This window comes from Onychostoma macrolepis, chromosome 22 (genome assembly GCF_012432095.1).
Source record: "Onychostoma macrolepis isolate SWU-2019 chromosome 22, ASM1243209v1, whole genome shotgun sequence".
In the NCBI taxonomy this organism is placed as follows: domain Eukaryota; kingdom Metazoa; phylum Chordata; class Actinopteri; order Cypriniformes; family Cyprinidae; genus Onychostoma; species Onychostoma macrolepis.
In genome coordinates this window covers 9984513-10000040 of record NC_081176.1, presented here as the reverse complement: position 1 = coordinate 10000040, position 15528 = coordinate 9984513, and the positions used below count along the sequence as shown (strand labels likewise).

Below are 15528 nucleotides of genomic sequence, written 5' to 3'. Positions count from 1 at the left end.
AAGATGAACATCTTCAAAAAAGCTCTTCACATGTCCATGCATAGCATGAATTGAACAGCAGGTTTTACGCGTGGGTTTGTTTTCTCTCTTCAAAGGTGATCAAGTACAAACTCTGTCGTTGCGCCAAGAAGAAACACCAGCGCAGCAACAACAACGACCGAGGAGCCGTTCTCAGCCTGGATGATGTGAAGCGTCACGTCAGTAACTATCCCACCAGTATCTGTGCTGGCTGATAAACTCATTCTTACAGACAATAAAGACTATGTTCAGAATTGCATACTATCATACTCATACTATGTCTGCAGTATACAGTATGTGTGCAGTTTTTTAACTGGAAGACCAACTATATTATATGCCAATACCACAGAGAAAGCTGCATGAGATGCTGTATCCCACAATGCAACATACTCTGCTTGACCTTCCATTGCCAGAAATAGTAGTTATATTAGCCGCTCACTGAATTCACATGCACAAAATGATGTTTGAAATAGTTATTGCTTCATACTGTGCAATGTTTGACATGCTACTTGTTGCCTAATTGCCTAATTGTAGGCAGAATTAATTTTACACTGTGTAGTTTCTGATTGTCTGTCTTTCCTCTCAGGCTCCCTGTGAAAACCTTCGTACCCCGTCAACCTACCCAGCCAACATGCTACCTCACCATCCTGGCCAGGGCAACTTCGAAGACTTCACCTGTTGAGCGTAAAGCAAGAGCGGCCTGTCTGACAGAGAACAACCAAAGCTGACCACATCAGTACGGACCCCATTCACAACCGGACATTACAGAACAACCTTCTGGATCTGCCACACACTGGAAAACCACCATGTCTTGAGATATATCCAGACATTGGAGGAATGGTACCGATCAACAAAGTATATTTTCACTAACACGTTCCATGGAAACCTTTTGATGTTTTTTGAACATTTCAAGGAAATACTGCCTCAAAAACGAAACTCCTTGAAGCCTAAGAAATTACACATTATGTGACTTGGACATCGAATAGCTTTCCGCAGCTGGACCCTGATGCCTTTTGTGTACATAGTGACGGCTCTAAACTGTCTTAAGACCAGTGGCTTACGTAGGTCAGTAGATAAATATAGCGCTTATTCACTGTATGTAGCCTCATTAGTCCCATCTGCTGGATCTATTCAGCCTCAGTGTATCTCACGAGAATGTAACTTCCCGAACAAGGTGACCATTACAAGCGTCAATGGGGGGTTTCGGGGGGCTGGAGGGTTCAGGTCCCATATGACATTGTGTTACAGGTCTCATCTTGTAAATGCATGCTGGTCGTCCTGTGCATGTTTTTAGTTTTATTTAGATTTCATTATTACTCTCGCCAAGTTTGCCTCAATTATATACAAGTGTTGGGAGATGGTGTAAAGTTTGTTTTTGTGTGTATGTGTGTGCGTGCTCAGGTTTTGCTGTTCTTGTGGGGATGAAGTTTCTCAGTAACCCCAGAAGAATAGCAAGCTGACAAAAGCACCTTGTGAGAACCTCTTTGCAAGGATACATGATTCAAAATGAAACTAAACAATGTATAAATGCCAAAACGGTTTATTTTAAGTTTAGGATTAGTCTGTTGTATAATTAGCATATTTGGCAAACAATAAATGTGAATGGGAAGTCCCCAAAAGTATACAGTGGCCCCAAAAGATATTTGGACAATTCAATTATTCTTTTAAATGTGTCAAAAGTTGTTGCATTAGATTGCACATCAAAAATGCTGCAGGATTGTTTTGGTGATTTTTAGTGGATCTATGATGCCTGTTTTTCATTTTTAAGACTACTGCAATCAACTTTTTGTCAAATGTTTTGTCACTTCAGTTGATATTTTGTGACTGACAAAATTACATTCATGGCTTGTTTACACCTGGCCACTTCATGCGTTTTCTCTGATCGGATAGCTATCCTATCTTGAAAAGACCAGTTGTAAATACCCTCCTAAAATGCTTTTGAGATGGATTTAAATCTGATCGCTCGAACCACTTCAGGAGGTGGTCTGGGCCGCATTCCAGATGAAACTAAACACATGTAAATGCATCTGGTTGTTGAAACCACTTAGTGTTGTCAACAGTGTCAACCGCGATATTAGTCGGTACTGACATTTTGAAAACGTCCATTTCCCACTAACATTTGAGCGCTGTTGAGCGGATTCTTAAACACGGCTAATTGGTCATTGTGTGCATGCGCTCAACAGATATGACTGTGATTGGCTACAATGATCATTGCTTCATGCTCGTACGGCTTTCAAATGCTCCCGTGTGCTTCTGTGTGAGCGCTCGGTGAAGAGCGTGAAGCGATGATCATTGTAGCCAATCACAGTCATATCTGTTGAGTGCATGAACACAATGGCCAATCAGCTGCGTTTAAGAATCTGTTCAACAGTGCTCAAATGCATTGTATGAGTCAAAATGATTGATTTTTCTTTTATGCCAAAAATCATTAGGATATTAAGTAAAGATCATGTTCCATGAAGATATTTTGTAAATTTCCTACTGTAAATATATCAAAACTTAATTGACATGAACTTTAAATATGCTAATGGAATGGGAAATGAAGTTCGGATTTAGATCCATTTTGCAAAGACAACATTTATGTGACCAAGTGTAAATGTAAGAGTTTTAAAAAATCAGAATGATATCGAAAACGCATGAAGTGACCAGGTGTAAACAGGACCTCGGGCATTTGAAAGTGTGACTTAAAGTGTCCAAATTTTTTTAGGGCTAATGTATGAATACATGATTGTTTATGTGTGCATGAAGGTGTGACTGAACACGAATGTTTGTGACGGATGTTTCATCATTTGCGCGGTGTTGCTGGTCTGCCCAGGTGAAAAACAAGTACGCTTCCATAATGTACTTAAAGTGCTCTGTTTTCGCGCACTAATTTTATACTTAATATACTAAAAATGATTCTTTAGTACTTCTTAAGATAAACTTAAGATCATCTAAGTGTACTCAACTGCGCTATTTTGAGACACCATGAATATGAACTAAAATGTGCTTTTAACATACTATCTCTGCATTTAAAAAATGTATTTAGTTACCACTTGTAGTAGGCCTACACTTGAGTGTACTAGAAAGATGGGTTCAAGTGTGCTACAAGTGGAAACTAAATACATTTTTTATAGATGATTAAGACTTAAGATGATCTTAAGTTTATCTTAAGAAGTACTAAAGAATCATTTTATATATCATAGTATATTAAGTACAAAATTAGTGCGTTAAAATAGAGCACTTTAAGTAGCCTGCATTATGGAAGTACACTTGTTTTTCACCTGGGTGTTTCTGGATGAAAGCGTTTCCAGGATCAGGAATGTAACAAACCAAAGAGTTTGTATCGCTGGGTGGACCAGACCGACCACTCGTACAGCACACCAGTCATAACCACAAACTGTTGTAGTTGTTAGAACGTATGTGTGCATGTATGTACGTGTGTTTGTACGTGTGAGGCTGTTATTCTTCTGTCTTTATTTTGATTCTGTTAATGAAAACTGAACTGTGCATTTAACGGCTTACTGTTTATTTGAATTCTGTACTTGCCGAGATGTATTTGTTAATGTCGCGAACTTCATATCAAAGCACAAACAAGACCACCAATATGTAAAGGTGATGTTAAAGAATGATAAAATATTCTTATCAGTGTTATCATGATAATCAACAGATTCATTAGTACTCTTATGCTTTCCTTTGTTTTTTTACTACAAACATACATATTGCCTGATAGTGCAGTCGGCAGATAATAGGCTGTTCTATTTATCTATGAAGGTATAATAAATATCATTCATAATTTTACAAATGTCTCATTGTTATTTCATTCAAGGTTTATGGTGGACGTCAGGACATTGTTCATGTTTAACTTCAGAGATTGGAATTGGAATAATAATTCTTTTGGATTTATTTACATTATTGTGTTATTCTAGACTGCAACTAGATTTATTTAGCCATGATGCTATTGATTCAACAACAGAAAACCACTTTTGAAGTGTTTTAGTATATTTTTCCATTTCCATCAATGAAAGAACACAGACTTTCAATAACTGTTAACAGAACTGGACGTCATGGAAATTATTCAGCTGCAGTATTCTTAAAAAGAAAAAAAGACAAAAATGGTTCTGAATTACAAGTGGCTCCCGATTTCCAGCCTTACTTACCTCAGAACTATTCATGAATTCAAACAGCAGGTAGAATTAATTTTGAACCTACATTATGGAAAGTAGAAAGAGGGAGATGAAAGATGAAGGGGATGTTCATGGGCATCAGACAGTATCAGGATACAGGGCATGAGTGCATGAGCTGAAAGATCAAACCCAGGAGGAATAAGAGAAAATCCAAGCATGAGACATCCATCAAGAACGTCAGAGGACATCCGACCCGACTCTTCTCAAGAAAATGTATATTAAAGTAGCCTACTGGCATCAGAACCATGATTAAATATAAATAGCAGTTCAAGTCTAACTGGACTGCATTGTCCAAAGTCACCCGCAGGCTTTCGATTGAGACGAGCACGTTTAAAGGAAGCGAGGGACATCACAAATGACTGATGAATGTCATTTCCTTCTGTCGTCTCTGTGCTGATGTGGGAGCGTCTCTGGCAGATGCAGGGAAAACTGCCAACGACTTCAGGCAGCACAACCCAACCGTCAGTGCATTCTGATGAGGATCTTATAGTGCAACACTGGTGCCTTTGAGACATTCCTTGTCCTCCAGACGCATCAAACATACGCATTTGGAAAGATGCATTTAGTCTTGATTCGGCACAGCTGCTGCTCTTGTGAATCCACAATTTGTTTAGGGTGTAGAACCAATATCCTTCTAAGACTGTCCCAATTTGCAAAGTATCCATCCTAAATAGTATGCAAAGATGTTGTGCATCTACAATCCTAGTACATTTACATTTAGTCATTTAGCAAACGCTTTTATCCAAAGCAACTTACAAATGATGACAGTAGAAGCAATCAAAATCAACAAAAGAGCAATTATGTAAGGGATAATCAACGGCTAGCTGTGCATTAAACGATTTGAATGCACGACGTGGAGGCAAAGAACCACCCGACACGCAGCGAAGTGCATTCAAATCGTTTAATGCTCAGCTAGCCGTTGATTATCCCATTGATGCCATGGTCATTTGCCAGCATTCACATGTTAATGATGTTAATAATATTTGCGCTGCAATATTTGACCAGAACGATAAAAATGACAGTTATTTTCATCTGTATGTTACTATGGTTACCAATGTTTATAGGAAGCGCATTAATATAGAACGTGATTAAACTGACCTGGAACTACCTGTGTAGTTAAACGAATTTAATCGACACCTGCCAGCCAATCAGAATCGATTATTCAGACAGACCATGGCATAAATGCAAGTGTTACGACAGGTCTCGGTTAGCCTAACACAGTACACGTAGCAAGGTTGTTGTTTTTTCCAAGCAGTTAGAAAACTAATAGAGAGAGCAAGTGTTAGAGGGTCAAATCAACAAATAGATAAAATAGAATTAGAGTAGAGAGTGCTAGAGTTAGAGGGTCAAATAAAGATGGAAGAGATGTGTTTTTAGCCGATTCTTGAAGATGGCTAAGGACTCTGCTTGAATTTAGTTGGGCAGGTCATTCCACCAGGAGGGAACAGTTAATGTAAAAGTCTGTGGAAGTCATTTTGTGCCTCTTTGGTATAGCGCAATAATGCGCCATTCACTTGCAGAACGCAAGCTTCTAGAGGGCACATAAGTCTGAAAATAAGTAAAAATACAAAAAAAAGTAAAATAGTAAAAAAAAAAAATACAATGCAAAAGCTACCTGGATGGTGTACTATCCACCGTAGGTTTGCATTGTGCATACTTATTTGGCTAATAATGGCTATACTTACTTTAGTAATGTACTTATTTTAGCTAATAAAACCTATACTTGCGTGCTTATTTGCACAACTAATTAGGACTAATACGAGTACCGTGGTAGCCCTGTGATACAATAAAAACAAAAAAACATGGTAGTACCATGTCCAGAAAAACACTAATACTGTGGTTAAAAAAAAAAAAAAAGATTAAAAAATTGCTCTCTAATGTCGAACAACAGGCATGTTTTATAGTTTGTGATAGATACGTCTAAATAATTGAGCAGACTGACACTAACATCCTTGTCACCTGATATGTTTTATACGTTCCTATAAAGTATTATCCCATTAGCGGTGTCACTTAATTTTTCAGATCATCTGAAACTGTGAAAATTTAAGTACCCTACAAGCCTCTCTGAGTTCATCACACTGGTACTCGCTCACTGAAAATGAGTTACTATTCATTTCCCATAATGCAACTGTCAGGAGTTTCTGCCCTTGTGCCAATTTATCCTGTCAGATCTCGTGGCACAATTAGAAGCTGCAGCCGTTTGTCACTGATAAGAGTGTCATCGTGCTCTTTGAGAGGATTAATAAGAACTCCAGAGACTGGCGCTTTTTAACCGGGTCGACTGGAGAGACCTTAATTTGCTTTCATGCCAGTTTTACATGCATCCACTGTATAATGAAAGTCCAGCATCTGTCTATGTGTCATCACTTGCCCACTGTTCATAAATAATGTTTTTGTGCAGGAGGACACTGTGATATGATTGGCAGCACGACTGCAGAACTCATTGACTTTGGCAGCAAAAAAAAAAAAACATGTCAGATTTGGCTAACAGGACAAAATATTTGCAACAAGCAACAGTAAACAAAGCTCCATTTTGTTTGTGGGTCTTACCTGCAGTGGCAGATACCTTGATGTGCAGGACAGGTTACAGTGAATGGAGTAAAGTTCAAAAATGAATCTGCAAAGAGACCTCATGTGGTTTTCTCCTGCATAAAGTCAATACAAATCGTATTAAAACTGTGTGAAAGGTATCTTGCTCTAATAGATAAAAAAAAAAAAAAACAAGCCAGACAACAATATAACCAACATTAACTGCTTAATGACAACACGGTGATTCTAAGGAAAAACACTGATGGAACAACAGCTGTGAATGATATTATTTACTGAATAAACTGACGGAGGTAGCACATCTGAGCAGGTAGCACACATCAGAACTCCGACAGCAGGATATACAACGTATGAAACATATCAAGCTCAATATTCATATTTATATGCACTCCAGATAGACTAGACTACTTACCCTTCAATGACCTGTCATTAGTCCCGTCCGCCTGCACCGCCACCCAGTTCTGATGGGGCTTACAGCAACCCTCCTTCACATCAAATAAATGTCACTCCCTGATATTTTGTGATGTAAATGTCATATTAAAACATTTATTTCATATTATTATATACAATCCCTTTTGAAAATTAACAATGGTATTACTATAGTAACCATGTTTTTTGGGCGTTTTTATTATCAGTTGTAGCCTATGCAACAGTTTTACTACAAATACCATGGTTAAACTATGGTTAGTGTAGCAAAACATGTTTAATTTGTTTTTGCCATGGTTTACCTATAATAACCATTCTTTTTGGTTGTAACCACGGTTAATTTCCGTAAGGGATATTTTCATGTTATTTTATATCTTTTTATTTTACAGCGTGTATTTGTGAAAATTATTAGGCTATACATTTAGCACACACCACATAATGCTGTGCATTTCAAGGCACTTCAGTAGACCTTTAATGTTACCTATGTTTTGTCAATGTTAAAATTATTTTTAATATACAGGTGCTGGTCATTTAATTAGAATATCATCAAAAAGTTGATTTATTTCACTAATTCCATTCAAAAAGTGAAACGTGTATATTATATTCATTCATTACACACAGACTGATATATTTCAAATGTTTATTTATTTTAATTTTGATGATTATAACTGACAACTAAGGAAAATCCCAAATTCAGTATCTCAGAAAATTAGAATATTGTGAAAAGGTTCAATATTGAAGACACCTGGTGCCACACTCTAATCAGATAATTAACTCAAAACACCTGCAAAGGCCTTTAAATGGTCTCTCAGTCTAGTTCTGGAGGCTACACAATCATGGGGAAGACTGCTGACTTGACAGTTGTCCAAAAGACGACCATTGACATGTTGCACAAGGAGGGCAAGACACAAAAGGTCATTGCAAAAGAGGCTGGCTGTTCACAGAGCTCTGTGTCCAAGCACGTTAATAGAGAGGCGAAGGGAAGGAAAAGATGTGGTAGAAAAAAGTGTACAAGCGATAGGGATAACCGCACCCTGGAGAGGATTGTGAAACAAAACCCATTCAAAAATGTGGGGGAGATTCACAAAGAGTGGACTGCAGCTGGACTCAGTGCTTCAAGAACCACTACGCACAGACGTATGCAAGACATGGGTTTCAGCTGTCGCATTCCTTGTGTCAAGCCACTCTTGAACAACAGACAGCGTCAGAAGCGTCTCGCCTGAGCTAAAGACAAAAAGGACTGGACTGCTGCTGAGTGGTCCAAAGTTATGTTCTCTGATGAAAGTAAATTCCTTTGGAAATCAGAGTCCCAGAGTCTGGAGGAAGAGAGGAGAGGCACACAATCCACGTTGCTTGAGGTCCAGTGTAAAGTTTCCACAGTCAGTGATGGTTTGGGGTGCCGTGTCATCTGCTGGTGTTGGTCCACTGTGTTTTCTTAGGTCCAAGGTCAACGCAGCCGTATATCAGGAAGTTTTAGAGCACTTCATGCTTCCTGCTGCTGACCAACTTTATGGAGATGCAGATTTCATTTTCCAACAGGACTTGGCACCTGCACACAGTGCCAAAGCAACCAGTATCTGGTTTAAGGACCATGGTATCCCCGTTCTTAATTGGCCTGCAAACTCGCCTGACCTTAATCTATGGGGTATGTGAAGAGGAAGATGCGATATGCCAGACCCAACAATGCAGAAGAGCTGAAGGCCACTATCAGAGCAACCTCTGTCGAGCAGCAGAAATGATTTTATGTACACCATTCTGGGTCAACACCACGCTTTTCCAATGAGGGGGAAACGTTCATTTTCCCCCATGCTGACTCCGCCCACAAAGCTATGACACCACACCGACCAAGTCAATGAAGTGCAACTGTAGATTTGCTGTATAAAAGTACAGATACAATATAACTGCAGTTCAGTGATACGCTGAAATGCATGTGAAGATTTCAGATGCAAAAACTTCTAAGCCTGTCTGATTAAATTTATTTAATTGTTTTTTTTTTTTTTTTTTTTATGAGCATTTTTTAAATAAAGCTCCTATGATTAGGTTCAGTAATTTCACTTTAATGGCAATGAGGTTCTTTTCATTGCCAATAAAGTCGTCATGTATAGGCCCTGTACTGCAGTTATGCTATATTGTGCAACATGTAGCAAGTGCTGTGGTTACAGTAGACTTGCCAAGAGTTTTTTTTTTTTTTTGTAATGTAGACTTCCTATAAAATATTCGTACAAAAATATATTTGTACAAAAAATATTTGCCTATGGAATATTTCACCCGCATAGATTAATAACCCGCACGTGAGATCTTCCTTCGCGCCAAAAGTCTTTGTCCTGACAACGAGTCTCGCGAGCAGCGGATTACTTGTAACAGACAGTAAATCAGCCTCTTTTCCGTAGTGTCTTCTGCAGGATGGATATAAAAGTATAAAACACGTTTTGCTTTGACAACATCGTTCATATGTGAACTATAACAATTAAAGCACAAAGACATAACAACATTACACTCCGAGACCTTTCACAAGTGCTACAAAAGAGAAGAAACGCTTTCCGGAAGAGAAGTTCATCAGGCGAGGTGGAGCGTTGACTTTGTCCAGTCATCAAGTTTAGCGGTGAGTATAATGTCTAATGTCCTCATATATCTTAAGTTATAATTTTAGAGAGATGTAAAAAGACTTGACGGATATCTTATTTAACCCGCTGAGATGAGAAGAAAATGAGAGGAAACGCCGCTTCAGTACTGATCTGTAGCGCGTGCAAGGTGCTTATGATAGAAAGACAAAACAACTGGTTTAATGCTGTTTTTACTACACTTTTACTATAATAAAACACATTATAATTATATTATAAAATCTTAAAATCTAATCTAATAAAACACCAACATCTCAATCCAACCAGTGACAACCCTGTGTATAGATGTATTTAATTCTGCTATGGCTCAGCAATTTGTTATAAGCAGTTCTGTAGAAATGAGTCATGTCATTGTCCAGCTCAGTTCAGTTCTCATTAGCATCAGTACATTTATTATAATGGAATAAACCAAATTGTACTGAATACAGTGTATGTGTTTGTTTGTTTGTTTGTTTGTTTGTTTCTAGGAGAGCATCAACCCCTAATTGACATGAGGAAAAAATCAATGAAAAGTGTTCAGCGTTTGCAACAGAGGAAGCATTAGGAAAGAGGAGAAGAGAGAAAGTGAAAAGGCACTCAACAGATGTTGGTGAGACTTTATTTCTGGAAATGCTTTAAAGGTCACTCACATTCTAGTTAGCCACAAATGTAAACCTGATTTTAGTCTTTAAATGTGATTAATAACTCCAGCTACTTGTAGGCCTACAGTCCTGTATATTTCACACTAAATTGTGATGCAGCCTAAATCATAATCACACCATGTTCAGTTGTTGGCCAGAGGAGAACTGATCCCTAAACATACTTTCTCCCAATGTTTTTTTTTCTCCATTCTGTCACCTGACAGAGTTTGGGTTCCTTGCCACTGTCGACTTTTGGCGTGCTTATTTGGGGACTAATAATATTCAGCAGTATTATTGATCTGACTCCTCTGGCACTATTGGATGAGGACTGAACTGAGCTAGATGATGATACCACTGCTATCTAGATGCATTGAAATTATTTTATATTTGATGATTTTTATACACTGATTTCAACTGAACAATGACACGTTTTACTGTTTAGAGCTGCTTCACAGCAGATGTGAATTCTGTTTGCATCATTATATATAAATAATGGTTACTTGACTTAAATTGGTTCAAATCTTCAAAAAAAGTGCATGAAACAGGCAACCTGAATAAACACAAAATACAGTTTATTAATGATAACTGTATTTGCCTTTGTTTTATGTTAATATTCTTAGGAATATCTGACAATATTTAGTACTGGATATATTCAAAAATAGGATAAATCAGGATTTTTTCCCCCCCACAGCACTGTACACCAGCATTTATGTTCAGTAGTGTGACATTAATGTGTGGAAATGGACATTTTATCAGTGTGATTTTCAGGAAAATGCACTAGTAACAACTAAAAAAAGACGACCAAAAATATAATTCAACAGAAGATGATGGCTGTGGTGAAACAAGCACTCAAATAATGGTGAGCAGTAATCTACTTTATTTAATTGATCTTTTATTAACTATTATCTTTATAGTTTAGAATACATAATAACTGCTATTGTATTTCAGAAACTAAGACCAGTGTGAGTGCTGGAGAAATCAAGTCCTCTGTCGTCTCAGCCATGGAAGAGATCTTCAGACATGAAGAGATTGAGGAGTTAAATGAAGTCAAAGAGCTAAAAGAAGATTTACAATAGTGCCATTTCAGTATGAAAACAGAGAGAGCTGAGGGAATGGAAAGGTAATGAAATCTAGTTATAACAGCAATTATTCTCAATGCTTAACATAAGCTCTCAACATTTTTTTTTTGTGGACTCTGATTCTCTCTGATTGACTGGAAGGTGTGCATTAAAACAGTGAATGCAGATAATTACAATCAGTTTCATCGCTATTTTAAATCAATGCGCTGCTTGTACTGTAGCACACACATACAGTCAGAAAGCTAGATCTAATGACCTGTAACCAAACAAACTAATGAAAATTTACTTAGTTTTACCCTTCCAGTCAAATTGTACTCCACAAACATTAAAGGGTTAGTTCACCGAAAAATGAAAATTCTGTCATTAATTACTCATCCTCATGTCATTCCAAACCTGTAATACCTTTGTTCATCTTAAAAACACAAATTAAGATATTTTTGATGAAATCTGAGAGCTTTCTGACCCCTCTATAGGCAGCAACGCAACTTACACATTTAAGTTCCAGAACAATAGGAAAGACGTTGTGAAAGTAATCCATGTGACTCCAGTGGTTTAACCTCAATTTTGTCTTCTGTCGCATGAACACAACACTCATCACAACACTTCATTTTTGGGTTAGCTATCTCTTTAAAGGCAGCTTTAACTTAACTTTTTAAACTAGCTGTAACAGGTGTGTATTACACAATTTTAATCAACTTCAGTGGAGGCAACCTGTTTCATGTCAGGTGGTTCTTTGCCTCCACCTCATGCATTAAAATCATGTAATGCACACCTAGCCATGGATTAGCACTTATGTGTAGAGGGTTATAGGTTACACACAGTATTAAATGAAGGGGGCACAATAACTGTGGAACACATATATTCTATATACTGTATTCTAATAATATATTTAAATTATATACTTGTATATTTGTAAATTATGTTTTTCTATTATAATTTGTGTATGATTATGTATAATTTGTGTTCTGAAGATGAACAAAAGACTTGCAGGTTTGGAACGATATGAGGGTGAGTTATTGATGACAGCATTTTCATTTTTGGGTGAACCAACTTTTTAACTTCTTTTACCTGGAGTGTTCAAAGACATTGTTAGTGCAGATCGATATGCCATAAGAAATTAATTGGGAGTAGAATGAATACTTTACGCAAACACTTGACATCACAATTCAAGATTTATTTTAAGCATACTAAATATGCCTGTGGTGAAAAGTGTAACTGAAACTTGAGAATTTCTGATAGTTTTTGTTTGTTTGTTTTTCCAGACTACATCAAAAATAGTGTTTCCACATCTGAGATAAAGGCAGTCATAAGAACCAAGCAGAACAATGAGGATAAGCTCTTCAAAAGATGAAACCTGCCTGAATAATGCGGGAAGAAGTTTGAAGAAAAGTAAAATCATTTATTGTTGCATTGCTGTTTGAGACATTCACTGTTGTTTTGTACCTTAATTCATTATATTGCAGATGTGTAAAATAAAACTTGTTATTCTGAATATTCTGGTTGCATTTCAGTGTTACTGTGCAGCATTTTATTAGTATTGCACTTTGGTAGTACTGAATTGTACTTCAGTTGTATTATATATTGCAGTACTGCTGCAGATTTCTTGCAGTATAATTGTAGTACTACTTCAGCTGTATTGCAGTAATACTGCAGTTCTATTGCAGTTGTTTGTTAGTAATACTACAGCTCTACTGCAGTTGTATTTCAATAGTACTTCAGATGTATTGCAGTAAAACGGCAATAATGCAGTATTTTGTGTCCAAAAAACTGCATTTTTCTACGTGTAACAAATACTGCAGTATTACTTTTTTTAAAACTGCAGTAATTTTTTGTAAGGGCTATATTCCCTCCTGTGCATGTACAGATCCCCCTCTAGTCATCATATATTTTACAGGTATATATCATACTTTGCTGTGTCAGTTGTGGTAAATACAGGAACATTCTTCATGAAGATGTGCGAGAGAACTTAGCTTGCAAGGCAAGATGAGGGGGAAAAAATTAAGGTACCTTTCTTCATTTTCATAGATTTTGGGATATTTATCTATATTTGGGTAATTGATAAAGTTATGTTTTATTCCCTGTAAGCAGGAATAAAAAATGTTTGTAAAAATGTTATCTATTTTTAAAGCCCAGTGTCAGTGAAGATGGTGTGATCAGGAAATCTGGTGTTTGTAGGAAATATGAAGGAACACCTCCCAGCATTCTACTATGATGTGGTCAAAAGTTTACACACACCTTGCAAAATAAACTGCTTCATCAGAGCTGAAATTGCAATTTATTAATGATTCTACCCTTCTACCGTCTTACTGTTTAAATTATTAACATTTTGCAGATACTGCAAGGTGTATAAACTTTGAACTGCAACTGTGTCTATTGCTTTCACTAAACTGAACCATTTATAATGACTGGATATGTTTTATAACAATTGTTCTACTTTCTTTCCTCAAGGAATTTTTTTCTGGCTTTCCTGCCTCTTTGGAACATTTCCGTTCACAGAGACTGTGGAGAGATGGTGTGCAGCTTCATGACATTTGAAGTTTACTGCCGATGGAGAGCTTCTGGGACACTGACAAACACTACTTTCCAGCAAGTTCATTTGTAGTTCTTTTTTTTATTATTATTATTTATTAATTTATTTATTTAGTCAAACTTGCATTCACTAATGCTGGAGTAAGATTTTAGAAGAAACCTTTCGGTCCTGTTTAATGTTGGTGCTAGTAAAGGTTTGAGAATTTATGGCCTGGTTTCACAGACAGGACTTAGACTAAGCCAAGATTAGGCCATCGTTCAATTAGGACACTTAAGTCATTTTCATTAACATGCCTTAGAAAAAACATTACTGGTGTGCATCTTGAGACAAAACTAAGGTACTGATATTTTAAAAGATCAGTCAGTGCAAGTTTCTTTCAGTTGAAACAGCTCAGAATTACATTCAATTAAATTCATGAGCTTTATTGGCATGACTTGCACAGTATTGCCAAAGCATAATTATAGAATTACAATTTAGTCTGGTCCACTTTTTTTGGAAATAGGCTCATTCTCCAACTCCCCCAGAGTTAATAAGTTGAGTTTTACCGTTTTTGAATCCATTCAGCCGATCTCCGGATCTGGCGATAGCACTTTTAGCATAGCTTAGCATAGATCATTGAATCCGATTAGACCAGTAGCATCACGTTCAAAAATGACCAAAGAGTTTCGATAGTTTTCCTATTTAAAACTTGACTCTTCTGTAGTTATATCGGTACTAAGACCGCGAAATGAAAAGTTGCGATTTTCTAGGCCGATATGATTAGGAACTATACTCCCAGTCCGGCGTAATAATCAAGGAACTCTGCTGCGGCAGCAGGCGCAGTGATATTACGCAGCGCCTGAAAGTAGTCCCCAGCTATATTATAACTAGGTACCTGGCTGGGGACTACTTTCAGGCGCTGCGTAATATCACTTCGCCTGCTGCGGCCATGTTACGGCAGCAAAGTTCCTTGATTATTCATAAACTTGATTATTGATAAACTCAACTTATTAACTCTGGGGGAGTTGGAGAATGAGCCTATTTCCAAAAAAAGTGGAGTGTTCCTTTAAGCCCTGTCTGTGAAACTGGAGGTACCATTAACACAGTTTGGTAATGTTTTACAATAAGGTCTCATTTGTTGTACATGGAATGATAATTTTAATTTTGATTTTTTTTTTTTTTTTTTGTATTAAGTGTGTGTGTGTGTTAGTAATCCTATACGTTATGGAGACCAAATGACTCCACAAGGATAGTAATACCAGTAAATTTTGACCTTGTGGACATTTTTAGGTCCCCAATGAGGAACTAGGCTTATACATCATACAGAATGATGTTTTCTATGATGGCGAGATTAGGTACTTTTGTAAGAAAGTGATTTTGCATTGTTCTCCAGACTCTTACTAATAAGTGAGTTAAAGTGTTAAACTGTGTATAGTCTTGGGTTTTTTTTGTGCATCAGCAAAAAGCGTTTTTGTGTATTTGTTTTAGAGATTGTTTTGTCAATAAATGTAGAGGGTTTTCCATTTTGTGTTTGTGTCGATT

The 15528-nt window shown here is 37.1% G+C and overlaps 1 protein-coding gene and 1 long non-coding RNA gene across 9 annotated transcripts in view; both read left to right on the top strand.

The window, feature by feature from the left end:
- The window catches only part of asic1b (acid-sensing (proton-gated) ion channel 1b), a 186269-nt gene extending 184080 nt beyond the window's left edge, over positions 1–2189 (top strand). For 5 of the 6 annotated variants that reach the window (XM_058761151.1, XM_058761149.1, XM_058761155.1 and 2 more), the window contains 2 exons: positions 96–197; positions 605–2189. In XM_058761151.1, coding sequence (XP_058617134.1) covers positions 96–197; positions 605–700 — 198 coding nt within the window. In that variant the 3' untranslated portion in view covers positions 701–2189. Of the gene's footprint in view, positions 1–95; positions 202–604 lie in introns of all 6 variants that reach the window. The other variant, XM_058761152.1, reaches the window with a different exon arrangement.
- A 7303-nt stretch (positions 2190–9492) lies between these two features.
- Positions 9493–14635, top strand: LOC131530811 (uncharacterized). 3 transcript variants are annotated; one of them, XR_009268499.1, is made up of 6 exons: positions 9493–9759; positions 10246–10367; positions 11167–11257; positions 11347–11518; positions 12740–12866; positions 13926–14635. It is a non-coding gene; the product is annotated as an uncharacterized LOC131530811 (long non-coding RNA). The 3 variants fall into 3 exon arrangements; XR_009268498.1 differs by having other exon boundaries at positions 11155–11257; XR_009268497.1 differs by having other exon boundaries at positions 10246–11257.
- The last annotated feature ends 893 nt before the right edge of the window (positions 14636–15528 follow it).